The sequence below is a fragment of the Macaca thibetana genome, chromosome 4 (assembly GCF_024542745.1).
Source record: "Macaca thibetana thibetana isolate TM-01 chromosome 4, ASM2454274v1, whole genome shotgun sequence".
NCBI classification, from domain to species: Eukaryota; Metazoa; Chordata; class Mammalia; order Primates; family Cercopithecidae; genus Macaca; species Macaca thibetana.
Genome location: NC_065581.1, coordinates 121,651,158 through 121,678,508, shown reverse-complemented (window position 1 = coordinate 121,678,508; position 27,351 = coordinate 121,651,158). Strand labels below are relative to the sequence as shown.

Here is a 27,351-nt window from a genome sequence, read left to right as displayed (position 1 = left end):
AATAGTTGGCTGTTGTCTTCATAGACAAGTCAATGTAGTCTTATTCCTTTGCCAAAAGGCAGAGAAACCAGTTCCTGGTGTCTCTTTTCCCTGGGGCTATTCAAGGCCAGTTCATGTAGGACCACTGGGAAAGACAAGCTTTGGCTTCACCACAGATTTTTAACAAGGTGCTATACTACTTTTAAAAAAAGATTTAAGTAATTTTTTCAAGAGCTTTGGCTTCTGCTGTTTTTACTGACGTTTTGAAAGAAGCAGTGCTTACAACATTTTAAGTCTAGATGTCTCTATGGAAACCCAAGATAACTCATATTTTATGACCAAATGACAACCTACCTAGAGTCTTTATCCCATTGGATCACCATAGGTCATCTGCAGTATCAGAAACACCTTAGGTCTGTTTTTCCAAAACCCTATCTTATCAGGCATAATGAAATTCATACAACTATTACTTTTGCCGAGGAGGAAATTAAGAAGGAAATAATTTATTTATCAGGCTTAATTCTGATGCTTAGTAAGACATCACTATTTAAAACATTCTTATTAGAAAATTTTTTTTATCAATTTTGGCAGACATAGTAAAAGAGGAGGAATGCAATCAAATAATTTAATAGCTGCTTTGAAATTTATGTCATTAATTTTCCTCCTCTCCTTTCCATCAGTGTCAAATACATTTTCTGTTTAAAATGTAACAGCTCCTCTTCCCACAGACTGCTTATTCATTGCAACAGAGAAAAAAAGTAATTATATAGTGAAGAAATAGGACAATACCTTGACCAGATGACCAAAACTGACATCACCTTAGTGTGATGGCCTGTGTGTGCCTCCAGATGTGATATCCTGTGAGGAACTTAACATCACCCAGAACCTGAATCTAATCATGAGAAAACATCAAATAAATTTAAAACAAGGACCATTCTATTATTTTAAAAAGAAGAAGAAGAGGGAGAGGAGGCAAAATGACGGTATTATTTTAAAATGTCAATGTCATAAAAGACAAAGAAAGCCAGTGAAAATGTTCTAGACTAAAAGAAGCTAAAGGCAGGTAGGTGCAGTGGCTCACACCTATAATCCCAGTGCTTTGGGAGGCCAAGGAAGCAGGGATTGCTTCAGCCTAGGAGTTCGAGACTTAGCCTGGGCAACATAGTGAGACCTTGTCCCTACAAAAAAAAAAAAAAATTAGGTATGGTGACATGAGACTGTGGTTCCAGCTACTCAGGAGGCTGAGGGGGAAGGATTGCTTGAGCCAGGTTGAGGCTGCAGTGAGCTGTGATCATGCCACTGGACGACAGAGTGAGACCTACCCACCAACCCCCTCCACCAAAAAAAAAAAAAAAAAAAAGCTGGATTCAAGACAAGTAAATGTAATGCTGGACCCTAGACTGGACCTGGGATTATAGGGCAGTGGGAGAACTTCTTTAAAGGACATTACTGGGTCAGCTGACAAAACTGGAATACAAATGATGGATTCAAGTCTATCAATGTTAAATTTACTTAAGTCAATAACTATACTGAAGCATTTCGGGGTAAAGGGCCATGGTGGGTGTGTGTGTGTATGTGTGTGTGTGTGTGTGTGTGTGTGTGTGTGTGACGGGCCATGGTGTGTGTGTGTGTGTGTGTGTGTGTGTGTGTGTATACTTTCCCAGTAAAAATTTTAAAGAAAAATTAGGAGTTCTTGCCTACACTGAAGCTCTTGGCCACCTATTTTCTCTCCATGATACTCTAAATACAACACAGGAAGAGATGACTGTGCCAAGTAACAAGAAAGTATAAAGATATTTTAACATGATCTTTTATCAGTGATTGAAGCCTGCCAAAGCATTACATACTGCCCATTCTCCACAGTTTGTTGCAAAGACCAGCAAACACTGGATAACTCTAGCAGCTTTAAATGTAATCATTTCCCCCTAATTTCTCTCAATAGGGCAGTGATTCTAAAACCTTTTTGTATCTCACCACTTTCAGAACTATTTCATACACAAAACAAGTCTTTCAGCTGGTCACTTGGACAGGCACTATCAGTATCAATCAATTGAATTCAAGCTTTTGAACTAGGACATCTTAATATTTTAACCCATGTCTAAGTAGCTGGGGAATGTGATACTCAGGAAGCTGAATGATCTCAACATATACTCACAAGTCCTCATCATCACTTGGAAATTGCTAGCAGAATTCCACAGAGCTAATGTCTATGACACCCTCAATGGTCCTGCCCTCCGATCTGCAGTATGCCATATTAATGATTTTCCCCCAAAGCGATGGAGGGAACTGTGCCCCAGTCCAAAAATTTAGGACAGACTTTTCGATAGGTCAATCACTGAAGAGGGAACCAAAAAGATGGTAAATCACAATTAAACTGCTCAGCAATGCTTCAGAATCAGGAAACACTACTTATCCACCATTCTCCAAAACAGCAAAGACAGAACATACGTATATTGTTAAGTCTTTTCTATCCTTCCCTGTCTATCATTTTATTATTCCCTTGATTCTTTCAGTAGCGACTGTCTCTGGGCTAGAATACTCATATACTATTTTTGGCTTTGACTTTTTGTCCTAGATAGTCTTATTCATTTTTCCCCAAATTTCAAGGAGTAATTTCATTTAGCAAACGTTTACCAAGTACCTACTGGACATAAGATGCTAAACCAGACTTACCGGGTGGTACTCCACAGAGACAAAACTCCAGGTTGGTTGTCCTACAAATAATCCCCAAGAAAATGATATGAACACAATAAGTGCAATGAAATCTGCTTGCAGAAAAGCATAAGAAGCCAGAAATGAATTACGACCAACTGCAAAAAGGAACAAACTAGTCAAAGCACTAAAATTTAATAAGAAGATAGTTTTTAAAGTGGATGAAATTGAAGGTACATGTAACGTTATCACAGATTTAAAATCATGCATATTCTCCATAAAACTTTTCAAATGCAGTTAAAAACACACACACACACACACATACACACACACAAAACCAAGCAATTATAAATCCTCTGAAGCATGTAACTGTGATTAGCTGCTACTCTCAGCAATATAAAAATACTTTCACCACAATTACATTCCAGCCTGTAATGTAATTCAAAACAAACAAGTCAGAGACATCGCTCAAATGACAGAACCAACAAATACAGATGCTTTGCATCAAGGAAATGAATCTACTGAAGAAATGCAACTGAGGAGCAGCAGCCCCTCCAGGGCCTGGAGCTGAGCTTCTGGTGGAACGGCAAGGCCCCCTTCTGGGCAGAAGCACACAGTGCGCCCAGTGGGGCTGTGCAAAGCTGCCCTATAGTCAGGGAGGTGAACTGGGGACTTCGTGCTGTGGATACCCTTTCTAGTGTTGTGTTCAAAGTTTTGCATTTTAGATTTTAAATTTATTATATGGATTTTTAAAGAAATAACCGTTTGTTTCAGATTAAACTGACCATTCTATTTTTCAGTCAGCATTCTCACCACCGACTGGCACCCATCCTCTTTACCCTGTGTTCCTTTTGCTTTTTGCCGTAACTCTTATTTTCCTCCAATAAACTGTGTTATCTATCATATCTATCTCCCCTCGCTAGAATATAAGCTCCACGAGGGCAGGATAATTTGGTTTTTTGCTCAATAACAATTGTCCCATTTAGTCTTTATCTTTGAAGACTATTCATCTTCAAATAAGACATAAATTAGGTTTTATTATAGCAATACGCTATAATTTAAGTGACAACCCAAGCACTTGTTTTAAAACTATGCATGTTCTCTAAATGCTTTATAAAAGCAAAGTCTTTTTAAGAACCATATAATTATGGTCTCTATATACACAACTTACATACAATTTAGAGAGAAGTCACAGCCCCTCATTGACCTGGGAGAACATCGTAGCTGCAAAAAATGAAGAATCTGACTCTGAAATGGCAGTCCTGGAGAAGGTGTTCTCAGGGTGGCACACTGTATGCAGTTCAGACACACTCCAGGCCCCTGGGTCTGGCCACACATTCTCTAAAAAGTCAGCACTTGCCTGGACTGGGCACTTGTGGCTGGAACGGTACGTACTACTTGCTAATTTCTAAAACCTCAAACCTTAATTTTCCCCCCATCTCAAAATGGGAATCAGCTTGTGGAAAAGCTAACAATTGTTTACAATTGTCAGACTTCTAAAAAGTGCTAATTTGTTCCCTTAACAGAGCAAATGATGAGAGACACCATTTTCCCACAGATTAAAAACAATATATAAACATATGATTCAACGATGTCAACAGCTTTCAGTCTAGGAATCTTGTCCAGGTCACTTTGGGTCACTTGGTTCTTTCATCAGAACATGTTCAAGATCTCTGACATTCCTTTTTCCGAACTTTTGATTTTGGGGCTGTGAAAAGAATAGAAAAGAAAAAGAAAGTGAAGAGGTAAGCTCATAGCAGACTCTCTTTGTATAGATTTAAGGGAAGTACATTATTTACAATAGAAAACTGACCATTTGGATTTTCTTGTTTGTAGAAGGTCTTTAACATTTCCACTGCTTCCTCAGCCCGATATCCAGGGATACACTGATGGAATGAGAAAGCTGAGAATGAACATAGGCCTATGAAAATGTGTGTTGTATCCCATAAAAACAACAATATATACGCGATTATGTAAACAGATTTCATATGTTAATAAACTTTGGGGATATGAGTAACATAGGTAAGGAGGTACACTTCCAAAAGATGTTTAATATATGGCCTCAGTGAGGCTTCACTCCCAATCAACTGTTACTCATCCATCAACTATTGTAGAAGTTACCAGCTTTGTGATCTCGGGTTAGGCACTTAAACTTTCCATGCCTTATTTATCAAATGTTGGCAATAACAGCACTTACTTCAGTGGGATTTTGTGAGGATTAAGTGAGATAATACCTGTTAAATACCTGGCACATCATAAGTGCTCATTAAGCATTATTTTTATCTGCTCCTATTTACTAATGGCCCATTAAGCATTTGATGCTATAGAGCTAGGGTTGGCAAATTATACTTGGTGGACCAAATCCGTTACAAAGCTGAGAATTGTGAGCTAAGAATGGTTCTTATATCTTAAAAGTTTTGTTAAAGAAAAAAAAAGACTAAGTGACAGAGACAGAAGTGGCTCACAAAGGGTGAAATATTTACTAGCTAACCCTTTGCAGAAAAAGCTTATCAACCCTTGCTATAGAGGCTTTTAAAAAATAAAATTCAGCTTGTTCTATCTTTAGCATCTAACTGGGGAAAAGAAATCATAACATGTGAAAGAACAAATAAGAAATTGTGTTATCGGTAAGGAGTGTTACCATATGAAATATTACCTGAAGGCACGAAACTTGAACTTACCTTAGGGACAGAGAATATTTAAAGAGGCTAAGCAGAGCATTTCAGGGAAAGGGCAAGAAGCAGCCTGGGTAGTGTATGAGGAAATCAGCTGATAGACGAGGAGGTGATTATTAAGGAAGCATAAGAAAAGAAAGACAAAAAATGGGATAAAAAATATGTATGCTTGGAAAGTTTGTCAGAAGAGTTTGGACTTAAAACCATGCACCCTTCTGAAATGCATGAAATGACACAATGAGCATCTGGAAGGAAGGTGCCAGAAAGCACAGGCACAGGGGACAGGACAACCACCTACTGCAAGATGCTGTTCAGAACGAACCTCCCATTCTCCTGTGTCTTCAGTCTGCCCTTGCCTGGGCCTCCCACACCTGCATAAACCTTTGCCATAACAAATAACCTTCCGTCCACCCTGCCCCATCAAAGGCTGACACCCTGCTCCTGCCTTCACTCTTCAGTGGCCTCATCTTTACTGGCTTGAGTTCCCAGCGCTTCACTGAATCTGCCTGTTGCAGGAAGTCAGGGACCCCAAACGGAGGGACTGGCTGAGGCCATGGCAGAAGAACATAAACTGTGAAGATTTCATGGACACTTAGCACTTCCCCAATCAATACCCTTGTGATTTCCTATGCCTGTCTTTACTTTAATCTCTTAATCCTGTCATCTTCATAAGGTGAGGAGGATGTATGTCACCTCAGGACCCTGTGATGATTGCATTAACTGCACAAATTGTTTGTAGAGCATGTGTGTTTGAACAATATGAAATCTGGGCATCCTGAAAAAAGAACAGGATGGCAGCAATGTTCAGGGAACAAGAGAGATAACCTTAAACTCTGACTGCCGGTAAGCCGGGCAGAACAGAGTCATATTTCTCTTCTTTCTAAAGCAAACAGGAGAAATATCACTGAATTCTTTTTCTCAGCAAGGAACATCCCTAAGAAAGAGAATGCACCCCTGCGGTAGGCCTCTAAAATGGCTGCTTTGGGGGCGGCTGTCTTTTATGGTTGAAGACAAACGGATGAAATAGCACTCCCAGGCTTATTAGGACGAGGAAATTCCCGACTAGTAAATTTTGTTCAGACCGGTTGTCTGCTCTCAAACCCTGTCTCCTGATAAGATGCCATCAATGACAATGTGTGCCCAAAACTTCATTAGCAATTTTAATTTCACCCTGTCCTGTGGTCCTGTGATCTCACCCTGCCTCCATTTGCTCTGTGATATTTTATTACCTTGTGAAACATGTGATCTCTGTGACCTACACCCTATTCGTACACTCCCTCCCCTTTTGAAAATCGCTAATAAAAACTTGCTGGTTTTACCGCTCAGGGAGCATTGTGGAACCTGCCGACGTGATGTCTCCCCGGACACCCAGCTTTAAAATTTCTCTCTTTTGCACTCTTTTCCTTTATTTCTCAGACCAGCTGACGCTTAGGAAAATAGAAAAGAACCCATGTTGAATATCAGGGGTGGGGTTTCCCCCGATATCTGCCCTCTCAGAAATCCCCAGGTCCCTACTGACCAAAACACTGGTCTCCTTTCAGCTTCCTCAACTCTGCAGTCCTGGAGGCAACTGGCCACCGTGCTCCATCTGACCGCTCTTTGCCTCCCTTGGCTTCTCAGCATTTCACCATCCTAACCACTGCCGGCCAGTCCCGTCACAGATGCCCCCTGCTTCCTGCTGCGTTAAGTGCTGGAGCTCTCCAGGAGTCGCCCTCCACTCCACTCGCACACTCAGAGCCCTCTCCTCTCACGTGGGATGAGAGCAGTGGTTCTCAACCATGACTGCTCAGGAGAACCGCCTGGAGCTCTCTGGAAACACAGCACTGTTGGCCCCCTGCCTTCTGATTCAGATGGTCTGGGGCAGGGCTGAGCAGGGTCTGGGGCAGGGCTGAGCAGAGTCAGGCATAGAAGCCTCTAGGAGATTCTAATGGGCAGTCAGGAATGAGAACTGCTGAGTTACAGGCCTTGAAGGAAACTGCACCACTCTAACACACCAAGATAATTTATTATTTATATTTTCAAGTATCCATTACAGCGACAAATTTGTGGCATTAATAAAAAGCACACATTAATAATAAAATAATTTTTTGTTTTTTGAGACGGAGTCTCACTCTGTCACCCAGGCTGGAGCACAATCTCAGCTCACTGCAAGCTTCGCCTACTGGTTTCACGCCATTCTCCTGCCTCAGCCTCCCAAGTAGCTGGGACTACAGACGCCCGCCACCACACTCAGCTAATTTTTTTTATTTTTAGTAGAGACAGGGTTTCACTGTGTTAGCCAGGATGGTCTTGATCTCCTGACCTCGTGATCCACCCACCTTCAGAAACCTAAAGTGCTGGGAGTACAGGCATGAGACACTGCACCCAGTCATCAAATAAAAATTTTAAAAAACAAACAGGTATTATAATTAATCACCATCTTCTTTGAAAAGAATAGTTCTATTGGCCTCTACAAACTTTAATGCTGCTTATAATATCATATGAAAGAATCTGTAATTCTGCAGTAAGAAACAGTATCCCACCTCCCAATCAGCTGCTGCCTCCCAAGCCCAGACAAACAACAACAAAAAAGAATACCCAGCATTCAGAGCCTGGGGCACCATGGTTTTCCTTAGAATCTAAAAGCACCTTTAAAAAAACCATAATTTGGCATTAAGCCTGGAGATACGGCTGCAAGCCACAGTCATTGATTTGCAGCTGAGCCAATGTGGCTAGGTATACACACGGCAAATGAACTTGTTTCGGTTCTGCTGCATCGATGACAAGGATGTGTGAGAAAGGACTTGTGTTCGTGCCCTATGTCACTGACACATTGGAGAGAAATATTCCTCCCATGTCTGACATCAAAAGGCTCATCTTTGTTCTGCCCAGAAACTGAAAAATTATTTAGATCATTCTCATAAAGGAAATACAGAGTCAGCAATTCATTTGCAAAGAGTTATGTAAGCAAAATTTGAGCTACTAATAGAAGTGATTGGAAAAAATCAAATCACTTTCTAAATATCTTTAATGATCAAGCCAATTGTATCCTTCAGTCTCCATCGTTGCATTACAATTTCTTTTCTGATGTAATGTTAAACAGTATCTATTCTCAAATGTACAGAAGTTGATAGGAAAGCTAATGTTCAGCTAGAAAACTCAAGAACATTTTAAAAACTCGTTCTCAGTGAGACTCAGCCAAATTTGGTCCTTCATAGGTCCTTAAAGTATTCTAGGAACACCTGAAGTTTTTGAAGTGAACTACCCATCCATATCCAGCATTTGTTAAAGTTTTTTCTTTTTAAAGCATAATACTTTTACATTAACATTACATCTTGGAGAGAAAAACAATCAAACCAGTTAATGAAAGCAGGGGTATAGTCACAGTCCAAACTCTGAAATACAAATTGCTATTGCTTATAGTCTGACCCATAAAAACTTTGGGAGAAGTGGCAAGATTAAAGGGAAAAGGGAATTTCTAAGAGACTAAAGACATGGATTCCTAGGTCTGGGGGAAATTTCAACATTACAAAGACAGAGGGAAAAAAACATGAAAATACAGTGATTGCTAGATACTAAAAGTAGGATGTGGCAATCAAGCAAAATGATTAAATTTGTGCAAAAATATTGTGTGTGCTGTAAATAGTCTCTAGCATCACTGACACAGGCCAAGCATCACCAAACTTGGTAGGGCACAGAGCTGGTAACATTCATTGAATAAAAACTCCAACAGTGAGAGTGTCTTCAGGCATACCTAACGGTGTTGGTGAAGAGTGTTCGGAGTCAGCTGGGAAGGGTGGGGACTCTCCTTCAGGAGGGAGTCTGTGAATGAAGACAGGTAGGCACTCATTTAGAAACTCTTCCCTGTCATCTTATACTGAGGCATAAATGAACTCCACCAGAGGTTCTAATATCCAAGATGCCTGATTCTATCATGGTTTCTTCATATACTGGCCACACACTAGTTATTCATAAGCGCATAAAGAGATGAAAATAATTAGCAAGAAAGAAAAAGCATAAGCAGTTTGTATTACCTGAAACGGTCTCCCAGTGTTTGGTAGGTCAGCAGAGGCAATATTTAGAACAGAGCCACAACCACCAAATCGTTCATTCTGACAGCCATATACAACCAGTGGGATTTATAAGACAGAATTAAGGTCCTGCATAGAATGTACAGTTCAAGTATGCATCATGACAAAATCAGAGTAGGTTTATACTAGCCATCTTGGAGAGGAAAGCTCATGCTACTCTTCAAAACAATGAAGCTTAGGATTAGTCTTATAAACCATACAATCCAGTTACACAGAAGAAAAGGGTTTAAAGTTTGAGAAAATGATATTTAACAACTGCAAACAGAATGAAAACTGAGTATGTGGTTGCTTAATGTTCACAGTTAAGGTCTCTCTCTGCTCTTTCCTAAATCACTTTTTCAGAATCACCAGGGAGTCAGAGCCAGAAAGGATGCAGAAATGTAATCCAGGGATTTTCACCTTTTAAAAATAACAGATTCTTCCCTGTTCTTGCCCCAAATAAAATATAACCTGTGCCCTAATACAAAATAGACTAAAACTTAGCTATTTTGTAAGGCAGGATGAGGAGAGAATTCTAAGTTGCCTATAATAACCCTTTTGTAGAGACTGTACATTTTATCATACCCAAAAACTTCTGTATTATTTTTGAAGTGTTAAAATTATCCATCCATAAATAGTAAAATAAGTATATAAAAAATAAGCAACTAAAAAACTGAGTTTTTCAATTTTCAAATAATTTTTTAAAAAGATCTTTAGAAGTCCCTGCAGTGTCTCTGAACTATTTAAGTTGCTTAATCCATGCAAGACAATCCAAAGAGCAGTAACTACTCATTTTCCATTTACAATTAGAATATCATAAAGGATTTTTTACTTCTTATTTACTTTTTACTGATAATGTTTGGTACATTGTAATAGGTATTCATGGCAAACAAACCAACAGATAAACAGAGAAAAAAAATTTAAATCACTCACAATCCATTATCCAAAGGCAAAACTTAGCTGCATATTCTTTAGCACTTTTCCTTTGCAAACTGTTTTATAATCCACTTCAACTTAATTTATGATTTATCTTTATATAACTGTTTAAGATAGTTCTAACATTTTATTTCTCTAAATTATTTGTGTAATCATTCTACGTTTATTAATATGAAAAGAAATAGGTCATTTTACTATTTAAAAAGCTTTCCTTTTTCTGTAAGAGACACTACGTTACGTTTTACAAGGTGTTTCCTAAGTCTGTGTTTTCATATTTAGGCCACTCTCTTGTTCACATGAATGGTACAAGACATTAACTCATGAAGTCAAAGGATACTCATCAGGCGGAGAGCAGCTGCACACATAATGCACGGCTCCACAGTGACATATAACACAGTGTGTTCAAATACTTCAGAGGGACTCTTGCCACTTCGACGACACCAATCGAGGACCTGATCAATGGCCACCATTTCTGCATGTCGAGTAGCCTGAAAAGAGAAAGGGGCTTGCACTGATGTTGTTTGCTTCAAGTGACTACTATTTTACAAATATACAAAAAATAAGTACAAAATATGCACCTATCCTTTCTGCCAATATTTTAACAAATACAGTTTCAAGACACCCTTAGCAGGGGACAATGTATTCCCCAGTTCAAGTACCATAACCTCACTTGCGAAAGATATCTAATCAGAGATGCCAAAGGAATCATGCTGCATTTTTAGTTAAGTACCTAAGTATCTTAGGGGAAACTCTTTCAATTAAAATGCCACAGAGAAGGTAAGTCTAAAAAGCAAAGAAAAAAAGTGTATGGTTTCTGAATATTTCAGGGGAAGCAAAATTTTCAAAAGCTTGTGCTCTAGTTTCAAATATATGTTCAAGGCTGTCACTGATCTCACTCCAAGCAAATCTACATTAAGTTTACTGGAATGTCACCTCTTACACTTTTGGGGAATGAGGTTTTATATACTGGAAGACTCTAGAGAAGAAGAGATTTGGTATTGGTTTCAGACACTTTGTGGGAAGCAGTACAGGATAGGAGAGATCACAAAGCATGAAGAACTGACTACATTTAAATTTGAATTTTGACAGTGACATTACTAATTATGTGGACTTAGGCAAGTTACTCAACTTCTGTAAGTTTAGATTTCCCATATGTAAAATGGTATACACTGGTATCTACACTTATACACCTTATAAATCTGAATTACATGAAGCATGGTGCCACATAATACTATACATGTACTCTGCTAGCTCTTGTCTCCTTTTCTTTCTCCCTTACTAAAATAGCTTAAAATGAATCATAGATTCTATATGGAATAATTATTTGTAATATTCATGACAATAGCATTTATCAATAATTTACACTGAGTGCTAACTATGTACAAGTCACTGGGCTAAATAAATTCTGTGTAGGATAAAAAGTCTCTGTCCTTAACAAGCATAAAATCTGGTGGGGCTCATTTACCTGTGTGATAGGGCAGGGTATGAAAAGTGCTAGCACAGTGGCCCAAGATGCCACAGAAGCTACAGGCAGATGGGAGCGGAGCTGGCCAAGGGGCTACATGGGTGAATCACAGAATTGATTACCAGAGATGGAAGGTACTTTAGAGAAGCGGTTCCCAAACCTGGCTGCACACCAAAACTAAATGGAGAGTTTTAAAAAAAAGGTTTCCCCAACTTAGGTGCTTTCAAAAAATCAGATTTAAATTATGGAATCAAATCTCCCTACAGCTCTCAATAAACAATTGCTGAACTCAATCATCTCAGGCAACTCTCTCTTTTGCTACTAAAGAAAAAGAAACTAAGCCAAGCTGGCATGTGTTAATCACACACAGCTGGGAGAGGAGGTGGTGGTGGCAACGGGGTGGTGGTGGTGGTATCAGATCCAAATGCAGAACTCAGGTCTTCTCACTTGGGGTCAAGAGTCTTTCTGTGCTATAGTTATAGAGTAATCTTCTTTATGACGCAGAATAACAAAATAAACCCAGGTTAATTTCAGCGTATAGAAGAAACCCAGGTCACTGGATGGGGTTAGATGGATATTGTTAGGACATTCAAAGTTCTCATCTTAAAGATATCGTACACAAAATGCAAACTGGAAAATATGACCATGATTTAAAATACAGAATTCTACTCCTAAATAAGTATCTATACATTAATTAATTGCTGTATTGTTTATTACTTTATGTTTTAATATCCTCTTAATAACTGCTTTGTGAGTCAACATGAATGTAATTAAAACATTTTTTTAAATTCTTCAAAACATTTTTTCAAAAAAAATTTTTGTATGTTTTACAGTATTTTAAATTGATATTTAAAATTATGTCATTTTTCAACAAACATCAACTAATTGCAGAGGTATGTGTACATGCTTCTGTTTTTTCTAACTGAAATGGTAATGGCTAATTTAAAAATGTTAATTCTACATGGGAATGACTATCCTGACAGTTAAATAATACTGCTCAGTGTTATGATAATGGTAATTATTTTAACATCGTTTGAAATTATTATACATGTGAGTTAAAATTAAAAGACTGTATATATGTGTATATTGTTATATGATTTATATGAAAGAAAATTGTCTGGAAGAATATGGCAAAATTTTAATAGTCCTGCATAGAGAAATGAGAATAGAACTGCTTCTACTTTCTGTATTTGAAATTTTAAAAAGGTATTTCAAAATGAGCATTTAAACAACAAAGAAGGCCCTGACAGTGGCTGAACTCCCCCAGCAGATGTTTGATGCCAAGAACATGATGGCTGCCTATGGCCCCCAATATGGTCTCTACCTAACAGAGGCTGCCATTTTCAGGGGCTGCATGTCCATGAGGGAGGTAGAGGAGCAAATGCTTAATATCCAAACCAAGAACAGCAGCTATTTTGCTGACTGAATCCCCTACAATGGGAAAACAGCTTTCTGGGACATCCCATCCCCAGGGCTAAAAATGTCCACCACCTTTGTCAGTAACAACATGGCCATCCAGGAGCTGCTCAGGCACATCTCAGAGCAGTTCACAGCCATGTTCAGGTGCAAGGCCTTCCTGCGCTGGTACACAGGTGAGGGCAGGAATGAGATGGAATTCTCTGAGGCCGAGAGCAACATGAATGACCTGGTATCAGAGTACCAATAGTCCCAGGATGCCACTGCTGAAAAAGGGGGCCTAGAGCCTTCTGTTACTGGGTTAAGGGTGGGGGCGGTATGAATTCTTCATTTACGCACAATGTGTTCTGTGATAGCCATGTCCGTGTGGCCATTTGCTGTTCTCACTCCATGTTCACCTCTATCAAAGCATTTCCATAGTAAATAAATAAATAAAAATAAAAAGTATGACTTGCATATATTCATGCTTCTCACTTATCACAGGGTAAATTTAAAACTGATTGATTAAAAAGCTGTCTTTTTCAAGAATTCAAAGGAAAAAGAATTTTGTGAAATACTATATTTTTATTTAAGTGCCTTTTTTCTTTCTAATTCTACACTTCAATCTACTATTTTTCATAAGCAAATTGATAAAAAAGTTTTTTGGGGGGCTGACATATTAACTACAGATTTTCTATGCAGTGAACATGGTTATATGTAAATCCGAATTGTCCAACTACTTTGTCGGAACAGTTCCTATTGATTGGAACTGCTGGAGCGAAGTATACGCAAAATCTACATTTTGAGTACATTTCCTATAATCAATGTAAGCTTTCCCAGTGTTTGAATGTTTCCCATTTCCTAAAACTGTTCAAACATTAGATATCACTATTTTAAATCACGGATAATGTAATGTTGCAAAGAAATTGCTTTTTTCTTCTGTTAAAGTTAAGCTAGATCATCTTTGTATAGCCTTATTGGTTACTTGTTATTTCATTTTCATCTGTTCCTTTTATTTTCACTTCCCTTGTAATATTAGTCTCTTTGTTACTGACTTCTAAGAGCTCATTTCTGATTAAGGATGTGAGCATTTTGTCAAGCACTGCAAATGAAATACCATGTTTATTCCTGTTTATTTTACTGTGGTGTTTTATTTTTTTGGTTGTACAGAAGTTATGTATTAAAATATAATCCTGTTGTTTTATGGTCAAAAATAAATAATAAAAGATTTGCGAATCTGGATTCCTATCTTACATGTGTTTTGCTAAATATCAGTTTTCTTTTCAACAGATGTGACTGACAGATGAACTTTAAAGTTCTCATAGCACTGGTATCAACACCAGCTTATTCTCTGGCTCCCAAAATCACACGACAAGACAAAAGTCTGTGTGAATGGCATTACAGGTATAAGTGATCTTTGAGTCCACCTAGGAATTTTTGTAATCACAAAATTTGGTAGTTTACTTATACTTCCCAAGTATACTTACCATGACACATTGTTGTGATACCACGTTTAAGAAGCACTACCTTGAACCATGAACTTCCCAACCTAACTGTAATAAAAGTCATACAAGCTATTAAAATGTACATACTACATGTAGCTACAGAGGCAGCTGGTGTGGAAGACCCTAGTTTGTTGAATTATCTGATACAGAAATAGCTTCCTTTATATAATCTTCATACCTCCCTCCAAAGCTATAATTTGAGGATACTTTTTTAATGTACTAAGATGAAAATATTATTTAAAGGTACTAAAAAAGGAGTGCAATATGAGTTAAATTGACCTATTTTGTAAAATGAAAATTTCATATATTAGATTGGCTTAAAGTAGAGACAGACTTGTTTCTTCCATGATGATATTCTGATGAAATAAAATCCCCTCTTGGGTTTCACTCAAGCGTTAGAGTAAAACTCTATTAAACAGAAAATTATTCACTAAGATTTTATGGCTTCATTAAATTGTTCTGAAATTTTCCACAATAAAAAAAATAAACATGTATCACTTTCAAAATCAGGAAGAAAATGATACTGAAAAAGAGAGACGTTAAGAAAAGCTACCCACCACTGGCAGTTACGGGACTATATTCAGTCTCATCTTCATACCAACTGTGGTCAGTTCTCTCCAGTCCACCCATCACTACTGTATGTTTGCAATTATACTGCTCAACTCACATACATTTTTGGTTTGGTTAACTTCATTTCTCCCCTTCCCTACAACTTCATTGTTGTAGACCATAAGGCAACCAACAGGAACTTCAGTATTTTCGAGGGCTTCTTTGGCCTGAAACACAAAGTGGAAAATGTAAGATGTAATACTCCATACTTGAAAAGAGTATAGGAAAGAAAGAGATGCAGCATGAACAGGATACATATGTACAAAGACTAAAACAAAGAAGTGCAGCTTTCCCTTTTCTGGAATATAGTTCCATTACGGTATTTAGTGCCCGTGTTCTGTGTTGTGTCCGTGTTAAGGGAGACTCAAAAAAAAAATCCCCTTCATAGGTCCAGAGCCCCTGATTTCTTCTCACTGGAAATAGATGCGATCAAAGGAGACTGTGACTGACCACTGTTCTTAAAGTGCCAGGGTCTATGTGTCTTTTCAGAGATAGAATACGTATTTGCAAAAAGGTAGGGAATAAATAACATTTATAAATCCTTTATTACAATTCTTTCCTCATTGAAATTCCTTTGCTTCTCTAAAAAGTATAGAAATTATCCTCTAGAGTCCCGATAGCTAAAGGTAACCAGACTGGATGTTGCCCTGTCCCACAATTTCTACTCCATGTGAGACAATAAGAGTTTAGAAGTACGCTATGTAAAATGGCACAATCATGATGAGAAACATTTCGAAAATTTATTTAAAAAGTAAACACACACACAGTCTATAACAAAATTCCACTCCTGGGTATTTAAAGAAGGGAATATGTGTCCACAAAAAATAAAAATAAAAATTTTAAAAAAATAAAAAGCTTAAAAAAGAACCACAACTTTGAAAAAGAATGTTAATAGTCAAAACCTGAAACTGCACAGGTGGCCATCAACAAGAAAATGGATAAACAAACTGTGTCCTATTCATATAATGGAATACTAGTCGGCAATAAAAAGGAACTACTGATACTGTGACAACATGGATGAGCCTCATAGACATGCTAAGTAAAGGAAGTCACACACAAAAGCACACATACTATATGATTCCTTTTGCACAAAGTACTACAACAGATTAAACTACAATGACAGAAACTGGAACAGTGGTTGCTTCATGGAGGAGGATGTGCAGATTGATTGGGGAGGTACACAAAAAAATTTTCTGAGGTGGTGAAAACTTTCTGGATCTTGATAAAGACATGGATTACAGAGCTGTTTGCATTATTCGAAATGGATTGAAGGATACATTTACAACCTATGCATCTCACTGTATATAAAGTATACCTCAACTGAAAAAAATCAGTGAGAAAAACAAGTTTAGGAACACTTCCATGACTACCATCCCAGGAATGGCAAACCAATTATTATATTCTCAAAGTTTCCTTTATCACAGGCCATTCATTCATTTTTCTTCTTGCCCCATGATAGCAGCTCTGGGCCCTAGGAAAATTAACTCTACCTTCAGGCGGAGAGCTTAAGCAGGCAGGTTACGCCTTGGTATAACCTGATACTGCCTCTGAGAATCAGAATAAGGGAAGAGTACAATCCTTGGACTAGTGTTCATTCGTTTCCAACTCAATGCAGTCAAAAGAATATAACTGCTGTACAGCTGTTTCCGGAAAGGCAAGGTATTCCTTACTGTGGCAGCCCTGAAGACACTTTGGAAGATTTGAATCTCACTTAAGTGCAGGTACTTATACACATTATAGGGCATACAAAGCGCAAAGTTGAAGGCATTGTTAAAACAGTGGCTTCTGTCTCCTGCACTAGTCTCTTACTTCTAGTTCTACTTTATTTAATTAGTGACAACTTCCTATCATAAGGCATACAGGATTTCCTCAGTTACTCCAACCACGCTCAAAGGACACTTATTCTTCATTTGGCCATTACAGGAGAAAGGAGAAGCCCACAGCAGGAGCAAACTGGACCTCTCTTTTCTCCACCTGGTTGGTGGGTCAGAGATGGGGCACGGAGAGATGTGAGGAGACAGTATCTGATGCAATAAGACTGCATTCAGAACTGTTTTATGAACTATCCACAGGCTGGTTGTGTCCCAGTTCTGTGATAGTGGTTAAAACACGTCCAGTTTATGCAAGTTCAAAAGGCTTGAAGAGTCCCAAGGTTTGGTTAATATAGACAAATGCACCATAGGCTACTATAGAGAAGAAAGTCAGAAAGAAGATGGACAGTTAAGGAGGATGGAGACGCTAACTACCAGTGTAGCTATGGCAATTATTATACTGATAATTTTATTTAAGGTAAGTGTAGAATTACACAGAGATCCAGGTACACAGAAGAGACAACTTATTTATTAATGCAAAAAATATTTGTTGAGGATCTTGAGACAGAGAGATTATCCCAAATTATCCAGGTGGGCCCCAAATGTAATCACAAATGTCCGCCTAAGAGAGATGTCTGACACAGAAGGCAAGAGGCGAAGTGATAATGGAAGGAGAGAGAGAGAGATTTGAAAATGCTGCACTATTGGCTTTGAAGATGGAGGAATGGGTCATAAATGTCACTTCAGTATCTGGAAAAGGCAAGATTCCAGAAGTTATTCAGTCCTGCCAAAACCTTGATTGGGGCTCACTAAAATTTCAGACTTCTGGCCTCCAGAACTATAAGAGAATTAACTTGTGTTGTTTTTAGCCACCATGTTTGTGATAACTTGTTATAGCAGCCATAGGAAACTAATACCTGCAGCAAAGAGGAAGAATAACATGCTAAAATGGGAACAAAAAGTACTTACAAACCACATCTCTGGCAAAACTCTAGTATCTAGACTATATAAAGGACTCTTAAAACTCAACAGTAAAATAATAATCCCATTAGAAAAAGACTGTTTTCATCCATTTGCACTGCAATAAAGGAATACCTGAAGCTGGGTAATTTACAAAGAAAAGAAGTTGATTTGGCTCACAGTTCTCCAGACTGTACAAGAAGCATGGTATCAGCATCTGCTTCCAGTGAGGGCCTCAGGAAGCTTCCACTCGTGGCAGAAGGCAATGGGAGCAGGCATCACACAGTAAGAGAAGAAGAAAGCAAGGAGGGGATGGTATATTCTCATAATAATAATATAGTGAGAACTTGCTACTATAAAAATGATTTATGAGGCATCCTCCCCATGATCCAAACTTCCCACCAGGCCCTGCTACTAATACCAGGGATTCAATTTCAACGTGAACTTTGGAGGCAACAAATATCCAAATTATATGAGAAGGCAAAAGACAGACATTTCACCAAAGAAGATAATACAGATAGCAAACAAGTACACCAAAAGATGTTTTTACATCATTACCCAGTAGAGAAATGTGAACTAAAACCACAATGAGATATCACTACATACCCATCAGTATGACTAAAGTGAAACGTAAAATCAACACCAAATGCTGGCAAGGCTGTGGAGAAATGATATTACTCACATACTGCTGGTCGGAATATAAAATGGTACAGCTACACTGGAAGATAGTTTGGCAGTTTCTTAAAAAGCTAAACATGCATTTAACGTATGACCCAACAATTCCACTCTTGGGCATTTACCCCAGAGAAATGAAAACCTATGTTCACACAATATATGTCTGTGTGCACAAATGTTCATAACAGCTTTATTCATAATAGCCAAAAACTGGAAACAACTCAAATGCCCTTCAGTGGGTGAACTGCTAAACAAACTATGCTACACCTGTACCATGGGACACAATGCAGCAATAACAAGGAATGGACTATCGATAATCTCAACAACTTGGATGGATCTCATGGGAATCATGCTGAATGGAGAAAGCCAAGCCAAATGGTTACAGATTCATGTGGACAACATTTTTGAATTATAAAATTATAGAGATAGAGAACAGATTAGAAGCTGCAGCTATAAAGAGGTGGCACAGGGAGCCATGTGGTAGTGAAACAGTTCCAGTGATGGTTATACAGAGCTAAACATGACAAAATTGCATAGGCACACACGCACACACACACACGTACAAATAAAACTGATGACATCTTAATAAGCTCTGCAGTTTTCCCAATGCATTTTTCCTGGTTTTGATACTGAACTATAGCTACGCAAGATGTTACCACTGAAGGACACTAGATACTTGGGCCCTCCCAGTATATTATTATTGCAATTTCTCGTGAACTTATAATTATTTCAAAATGAAAGTAAAAAAATAAGTACAGGTAAACAAAAAGGATTTTGCAATGGAGATTAAGAAGAGATGCTTAGTGAGTTTAGAGAAATATTTGGTGTTACGGACGACCCCAGAAAAAAACTAGGCCAAGAAGGAAGGTGGTCAAGTGTGTCTAATTCAGCAAGGCAATGGCAGTTTAGGGGGAATGGTGGAGACGAAAACCAGTAGCTTGAACAGTGACTTTTCTAAGAGGTTAAATTTTTAACTCCAGCTATACTTTCCCTAACAAACCTCTTAAGAGGTAATGTTTTGTCCACATCTCAAGTATTCTGGTTCTGAGAGCTTGAAAATAAGAGCTTATACTTTATTGAAAGCTTACTTTGATCCAGGACTAATTTAAGCATTTTGTAAGTATTAATTCATTTCATTTACAAGCCTATAATGATCTTCCCCATTTTACAGATGAGTAAACTGAGGCATAGGGAGATTTATATATATATATATATGTGTGTGTGTGTAATGCACACACACACATACACACATATATATATAACACTAGTGCATGCGAGAGAGCTGGGACTAGGGCATAGACAACGTGGCTCCACTTATTCATTTGTTCAACGAACATTTGTGGAGCACCTACCAAGGGCCAGATTCCAGGGCTCTCTGCCACCGTTCTGCCTCTAACTTCTACTTTAGTAACCACAGACACTTCATTGATCAGCTGCTTTATCAGAGTTTGAGTTTAGAGTGAATCAAGGGACCAAATGAGAGAGAACAGTTGGCAAGAGAGTGAGACATGGAAATTTTAAGGATAAAAAATGGCAAGAGGAGTTCAAGGCTGTAGTGAGCTATGATCATGCCACTACACTCCAGCCTGGGTAACACAGCGAGACTCCATCTCTAAAAAAAGTAAAAAAATAGGCTGAGAACAGTGGCTCATGCCACTAATGCCAGCACTTTAGGAGGCCGAGACAAGTGGATCATCTGAGGTCAGGAGTTTGAGACCAGCCTGGCCAACACTGTGAAACCCCATCTCTACTAAAAATACAAAAATTAGCTGGGCATGGGGGTGGGTGCCTATAATCCCAGCTACTCGGGAGGCTTAGGCATGAGAAGCACTTGAACCCAGGAGGCGGAGGTTGCAGTAAGCCGAGAGTGTGCCATTGCATTACAGCCTGGGCGACAAAGTGAGACTCTGTCTTTAAAAAAACAAAACAAAACAAAACAAACAAACAAACAAAAAAAAAAAACAAAAAAAACTGCAGGACAATAAACAAACGGAGGCCATGTGATCAGGATTTTCTGTAAAAATATCTCCCGAAGAGCTCTACATTGGCTATGTGGGCCACTTCAAACCTGCAGAAGAGAATGCAGGGCCGAGTGGAAAGGATATGGGTGGGATGGGAGATGAGATTCCCTGTTGCCTACAAGTTCTTTCTTGTTCACCTGGAGATAGCACCCGTGCCACCATGTTACTGGGCTTGTGCCTTCTATTCCTTCCTTTGCATTTTTCTCTTTTTCCTTCTAGCAAATTTATTTCATTTTACTCCTCTCAATACTGTCTTCATGTTTATTTTAAGTAACACTTTTTTTTCCTGAAATTCTTTCCATTGCTGTCCAAAACAGAGAGCAAATATGAGTGACTGGAATATTTTAAAAGGATAAATAACGTCATTGATGAGGAATGGCCGAGCCTGCCATGCTGAGGATGAGTAGGTAAGCAACTAGAATGCTAGGCAAGGGAGGGGGCAGTGAGAATAACATAAAGCCTCATGAAAGTGAGCTGAGGGGAACTCCTTGTCAACAATTAACACATAGATTTGCTTCACTAACAAGTTCACAATAGATTTAATTAAGCTGGAAATCAATTTCACACCGTACCCATATCATACTTTCAAACACTCCCACCAATTCTACTGTCGAGTCTGATCACTTCTTCACAAATGCAAAAAAGCTCAGACAAAATGGGTCTGAAATTTGTGCAGGTAGCTTTGAGTTTAACCTTTCTTGCCTTTTTCAGAGGGAAAGAACAAGGTCAGATAATATTTAAAAATTGCGACTACGTCTTGCATAAAGTAACAAAAGATCAACCTTCAAAATTAAAGAATAAAATCTCTGTTCTTCCCAGCCCAAACACTGGTCTCTATTTTGTCTTTGAATGTAATCTCTTTTTTTTCTTTAGTCAGGGCCTGCCCAGTTACACATAATGAAAGCACCTAGATGGAAGAGACTTCATAGTTTATTATTTTCTCCAAAGACATTACTACTATAAACTGCTTTCCGGTGATGTCATGATAAAAGGGGGAGAAATGGAGACAGACTTTGTTTGCACAGACTCTGATGAGTCCTCAAAGAAATATTTCCTATCAAGACAAAAAATTAGGGGAAACAAACATGTTAGCCAGAACAACTCTCAGGTAGAACATCATCATGTCCAAAAGGTTAAACTATGTAACTGTTTCTGCTAATTACTCTCTTCTGAGTGATTATGCTCTGAGTAAATAGCAGAAACAGTTATATAGTTTAAGTTCAGGGGTTTAAAAAGTGATGATGTTTTCACTCCATCAACTTTAAATTCTTCAATATGGCACTGAAGGTCTCCCAACTACCACCCATCCTCTCATTGGCCAGCCAAACCAACCTAACTTTTCATTATTCATTTAGGTTATTAACCTTTTCAGAGCCGAAATCCCCTTTTAGACTCTGATGAAAGTTATGGACTGTCCCACTTGAAAAAGGCACATGCACATAACATTTTATATATAGTTTCAGGGTTCATAGATCCCCCTAAACCTAAGCCCGAGGTTAGGGAGCCCTGTTCTAGACAGATAGCTATATCTCCTTCTAACCCAAAACAAAGTTCTTGATTTCTTTGTACATGACAGTATCTTTGCTTGGATCAACCTTTCCTTTCAACCAGCCCACATCCTTTTGGTCCCTTAAAATTTACAAGGAATTCTACCATATATCTCAACTGACGTGCTGTAGGACCTTGCCAGCTGTTATGTGACAGCACTTTATATCTGTCTCTTGTGGTCATTGGATATGTTCCTTACCAACCTTTTCATCTGTGCATGGCTTAATTTCATCAATTAAACAGTATGTTCCTGGAAGGCAAGCACTAGATCCAGGCACTGTGAAGCTTCTCTTGCTCACCTCTGCAGCCTAGGCACCCAGCATGAGGTCTAACACATAGCAAAAACTTAATCATACCACATTTGTTGAAATGGTAATCATACCACATTTGTTGAAATGGTATCTGCGGTGTTTGTTTTCTTTTTGAATTTCCCTCAGAGCCTAGCATAATGTTATATTAATACCAACTGCCCCAAAAATGCATACTACAAAAAAATACAACTGACTTTTTTTCTAGAAAACTTGCAACATTTTTTTTCTATACATATATATATAGTCAATCTTTCTTTTTTCCTAATTGTAAAGTAAGATATGTTCAAGGTGAACTTAGGGATTAAAAAAATAAACAAAAAACCTCATACATCAAAAAAAAAAAAAAAAAAAATACACTAGGAATCCCAATACCCGAAAATATAATCCCTGTTATTCTGAGGCAACGGAAGTTTTTTCTGTTTTTTTCCCTAGGCCCTGCATACACATATTGATAGTTTTTAAAAAGTCAAATAGATTTACACTATATATACAGTTCAGCAGTCTGCCTTTTTCATTTAGAAATGTACTGTTAACCTTTCCCTACATTGGGTAATACTTTTTCATCACATGATTTTGTAAAGGTTGTACAGTATTTCTCCTTATGAACATATTTGATTCAACTAACTAGTTTCCTATTATTTGACATTTAAGTGATTCAAATTCTTCACTATTATAAATAAGAACATCTCCATATAAATATTTCTATGGCTTCCTTGTGAATTATTCCTAGAAACAGCTGTAAAATACAAAGAGCTCCTACAGTGCGATTTTTTAAATCGAACTATTAGTAAAATTGGGCAAAGTATATGCCTCAGCAATTCACAAAAGAAAAAATCTAAATGTCCAATTAAATTACACAGTAGATATACAGTATTCAGGGTAAGGAAACTGAAAAGGAAGAAAGAGAGCAGAGGATATGTTGGCAAGCAGTGAGCTACCTAACACTAAGAGGCAGGCTAGGCCAGTATTTGACAGCAGACGACAGGGCTCAAGTCACAGCCCCATCCTTACCAGCTCTCTAACTTTGGGAAAGTTACTGAACTTTCTCAGCTTCAATATCCCCATCTGAAAATGAGGACCATAATAATACTCACCTGATAGGGCTGCTGTGGGGCTTATGACATGGCCCACATGAAAACACTGTGCATAGCATAGTATCTGGAACACACCAAGAGTGCAACACTATTACTTAGTCATACTTTTTTTTTCCAAGCCTATCTTTAGAATGCTATGCTGAACATGCTATGATGATTAAAACAATAACCTATGATGATGCTATGCTTAGCTCTCAGAAAGAAACCTAACAAGTAGTAAAGTTGATAACTTTATATGCTATCCAACAAATCCTTTTGTAGTTATGGAAATATCCTTTGATCTGCACTGTCCAATATGGTAGCCAGTGGTCATATGTGGCTTCTGACTACTTGAAATGTGGCTAACACAACTGAGGAGCTGGATTTTATTTTATTTCACCTTAATTAATTTAAAGTTAAATAGCTACACATGGTTAGTGACTACGATATTGGGCATCATGGTTCTAGAAGGCAATACAGGAGTATCTATATAATTTCAAAGCACATACATCCTTTGTCCCATTTTTGATAGTCACTCCATAGCAACAGAAATACCATGAGGTAGGGAGGAGTGATTAATATATTAAGACTACCAAAAAAATGTGCTGAGAATCAAAAAGAGAACATGTAAATCCATTTATGCAAAAGTACATATGGCTGTTTACATATGGACAGAGAGATACGGAAGGATGCTCCCAAACACTAATAGTATTATCTCTAATGATAGGACTGTCAGGTAATTTTTACATAATTTGTTAACCCTTTTTTATAGTTTGAATTTTTTATGCCCATGAATTATTTACATAATCAGAAAAATAAAACATTAAAATATTTTCACTTTGGGGAAAAAAAAGGGGGGGGCATTAATGGATCAAAGGATAAGCTCACTTTTAAGGCCTTTTATATCTACCTAGCCAAATTGTCCTAATAAAAGGGTGTTCTAAATTCAGTTCCTCCCAACCAACAAACACCTCAAACATGCACATCCTTATTATCACCAAGCATTAAAATTGCTTTCACGTTTGCCAATTTAACAGGTGAAAAATTGTGTATCATTTTACTTTGAATTTCATTAATAGTGAAATTGTGTATTCATTCATTTGCTGGCTACTCGTCACTTCTTTTAGAAATATCATGTTCAGGTGAGGTGTGGTGACCCACACCTGTAATCCCAGCACTTTGGGAGGCTGAAGTGGGACAATTGCCTGGGCCCAGGAGTTCAAGACCAGCTTGGGCAACACAGAGAGACCCTGTCTAAACAAAAAAACACTTTTAAAATTAAAGGAAATTTTAAAAAGAAATATATTCATATCCTTTGACCTTTTCAGTATTAGGGTATACATATTTCCTCTTACCTCAGAAAGTACTTAGATTTTATATAAATTCTATGTTACGGTTATTAAACCTGTCCTTTTATATATGTTGCAAATATTTTCCTTCTCTGCGATTTCCTTTACTTTGTATCTTTTTTTTCTTTTTTGAGACAGGGTCTGGTTCTGTCTCCCAGGTTGGAGTATAGTGGCACAGTCATGGCTCACTAGAGCCTCAATCTCCAAGGCTGAAGCAATCCTCCTGCCTCAGCCTCCTGAGTAGCTGGGACTGCAGGCACATGCCACCATGCCCTACTAATTTTTAAATTTTTGTTTAGTAGTGACAGGGTCTCGCTATGTTGCCCAGGCTGTTCTTCAACTTTTGAGATCAAGAGATCCTCTTGCTTCTGCCTTCCAAAGTGTTGGGATTATAGGCATAAGCCACTGCATCTGGCCATGATACTTTGTATCTTATCTTTTTAAACATGTGGATGTTTTCAAAGAATTTCTAGACTCTCTGGCTTTGAAATTTTTGTCTCTCAATTGTATTATAAACACCTAGGGATGTGATTCCATAGTTTACCTCCTCCTACACAAGACTAAGGAGGCAGCTGCTTCTTGGGTTTTGGCATATACATGTTTCTTCAAGGTCTTAAAGGGAAAAAAGTACTTGTTAGGAGGGCTACATGTCACTAGGCAATAGGAACTTTTCAGCTCCGTTATAATCCTATAGGACCACCGCTGTATATGTGGTCCTATAGATTATAAAGGAGCTGAAAAGTGCTAGCGAGCTTCTTAACTGGGATAACAGTTTGTTTGTAAACATATGTAAATGTATTTACTTGTGCTAGCCCAAGGTCAACCTAAAAGGTGGCAAAAAGGTTTAGCCCAGAAGTCTACATAGAGACTAGTGTTGTCTACCTCCATACCACCCTGAACGTCCCCCAATCTCGGACGCTGAGCAGGGTCAGGTCTGGTTAGTACTTGGATGGGACAATAGGGCTAAGGTGAGTAGATTTAATGCTCCAGGATAACGACCTTTACAGACAGGTCATTATGTGGCACGTGGCTGTATGTACAGTTATTAAAATGTAAATATACATATTTGCAAATAAACTATTTTCCCAGTTAAGAAGCTCGCTAGCACACACCATTCTGTTGAAAGCCCCCTTTACTCCGCAGACCTGAAGGGAGTGAGGGAAGGACGTAAAAGGGCAGAGGAAAGAATGAATGAATGCGAGACACCGATTCTACAGGGATTTGTTTCCATACTGCTCTCTACCAGAAACGTTCTCAGTTTCCTTCCTTCTGCTGGACATGGTCCAGGGGCCAAAACCTCAAATAATGTGATTTTGTAGATTGGAGAGTGTGACCACAGAAAGGAAAGGGAGGCAGCACGTGCCAGCCAGCGACAGAATGCTAAGTCTGCAGCATACTCCACCCCAATGAAACAAATAATTTCTGTATTTCCTCCCTTTCCTTCGCCCATAGTCACTGTGAGAATGGGCTACAGAAAGTTTCGAGGCAGTAAAGCCAGTAGTTCACCCAGAACATCTGACTGCCATAAAAATTATGGTGACGAGAAAGAACGTTTGCTCAAATGCCGTGGTGAGGGCTGGAGAAAGGTCCCACCCCGCAGCATTCACCTCCCGGGCTCCTCACCATGTGCATTGCCTCCTCCATCCACTTTTCGGTCTCTTCTGCCGACACCGAGCACGCGCCGCCTGCAGCTGACTTGGGCGCCGCCTTCGCCTCCATACCCGGCCACCACTCAGCGCCAAAGGCCGCCGCGGAGGAGGAGCGCGGGCAGCGGAACGCGGCGGGCCCGGGCCCCCGTTTCCGGGGGAGTCGAATGGAAAGGCACTCGGGAGCGATTTCTGAACGGACCTGGGCGTGTCGAACCAGTGAGCAGCGGCGGCTGCGCCGCGGCAGCCGCAGAAAGCGCAGCTGCTTTGCTCTAGTCCACGCCCCCTTGCCGCTCCGGTGACAGTCTGCGGAAAGCCACGTTTGTGATTTCGGGAGAGCGCAGAGCGGGACGGCGGCGCTCTTGCTTGGTCATCTGGGCCAGGTGACGAAGAAACAGTTTCCCGGTGAAGCAGCCCATCACTCATAGTCAGCGCACACCCCTAGGGCCTAAAGATGCTGAGGTCCGTATGGAATTTTCTGAAACGCCACAAAAAGAAATGCATCTTCCTGGGCACGGTCCTTGGAGGTGGGTGACAACGTTCTTGAAAGGGGGCATTGGGAGAAGGGAGTGGGAGAGGTGACTTTTTCTAAAATAAGAACAGGCCGGGGCGAACCTAGTCTGGGATCTGTAGAGGGGATTCGATCAACCATGGGATGGAAAGGGAGGTGGCCAACCTCAAGGGTTCTCCCA

The 27,351-nt window shown here is 39.0% G+C and overlaps 2 protein-coding genes across 4 annotated transcripts in view; one reads left to right on the top strand and one right to left on the bottom strand.

Annotated features, from left to right (window-relative positions):
- Window positions 1-1,773: 1,773 nt before the first annotated feature.
- Window positions 1,774-26,767, bottom strand: ADAT2 (adenosine deaminase tRNA specific 2). Its single transcript, XM_050787442.1, has 6 exons — window positions 26,637-26,767; window positions 15,328-15,432; window positions 10,629-10,779; window positions 9,320-9,426; window positions 4,445-4,517; window positions 1,774-4,339 (listed from the first exon to the last, which is right to left on the bottom strand). Exons 1-6 carry the CDS (start codon window positions 26,730-26,732, stop codon window positions 4,296-4,298), a joined length of 576 nt encoding a protein of 191 aa, XP_050643399.1. The 5' UTR covers window positions 26,733-26,767; the 3' UTR covers window positions 1,774-4,295.
- A 60-nt stretch (window positions 26,768-26,827) lies between these two features.
- The window catches only part of PEX3 (peroxisomal biogenesis factor 3), a 56,245-nt gene continuing 55,721 nt past the window's right edge, over window positions 26,828-27,351 (top strand). For all 3 annotated transcript variants that reach the window (XM_050787406.1, XM_050787405.1, XM_050787407.1), the window contains exon 1: window positions 26,828-27,186. In XM_050787406.1, coding sequence (XP_050643363.1) covers window positions 27,114-27,186 — 73 coding nt within the window. In that variant the 5' untranslated portion in view covers window positions 26,828-27,113. The remainder of the gene's footprint in view (window positions 27,187-27,351) is intronic.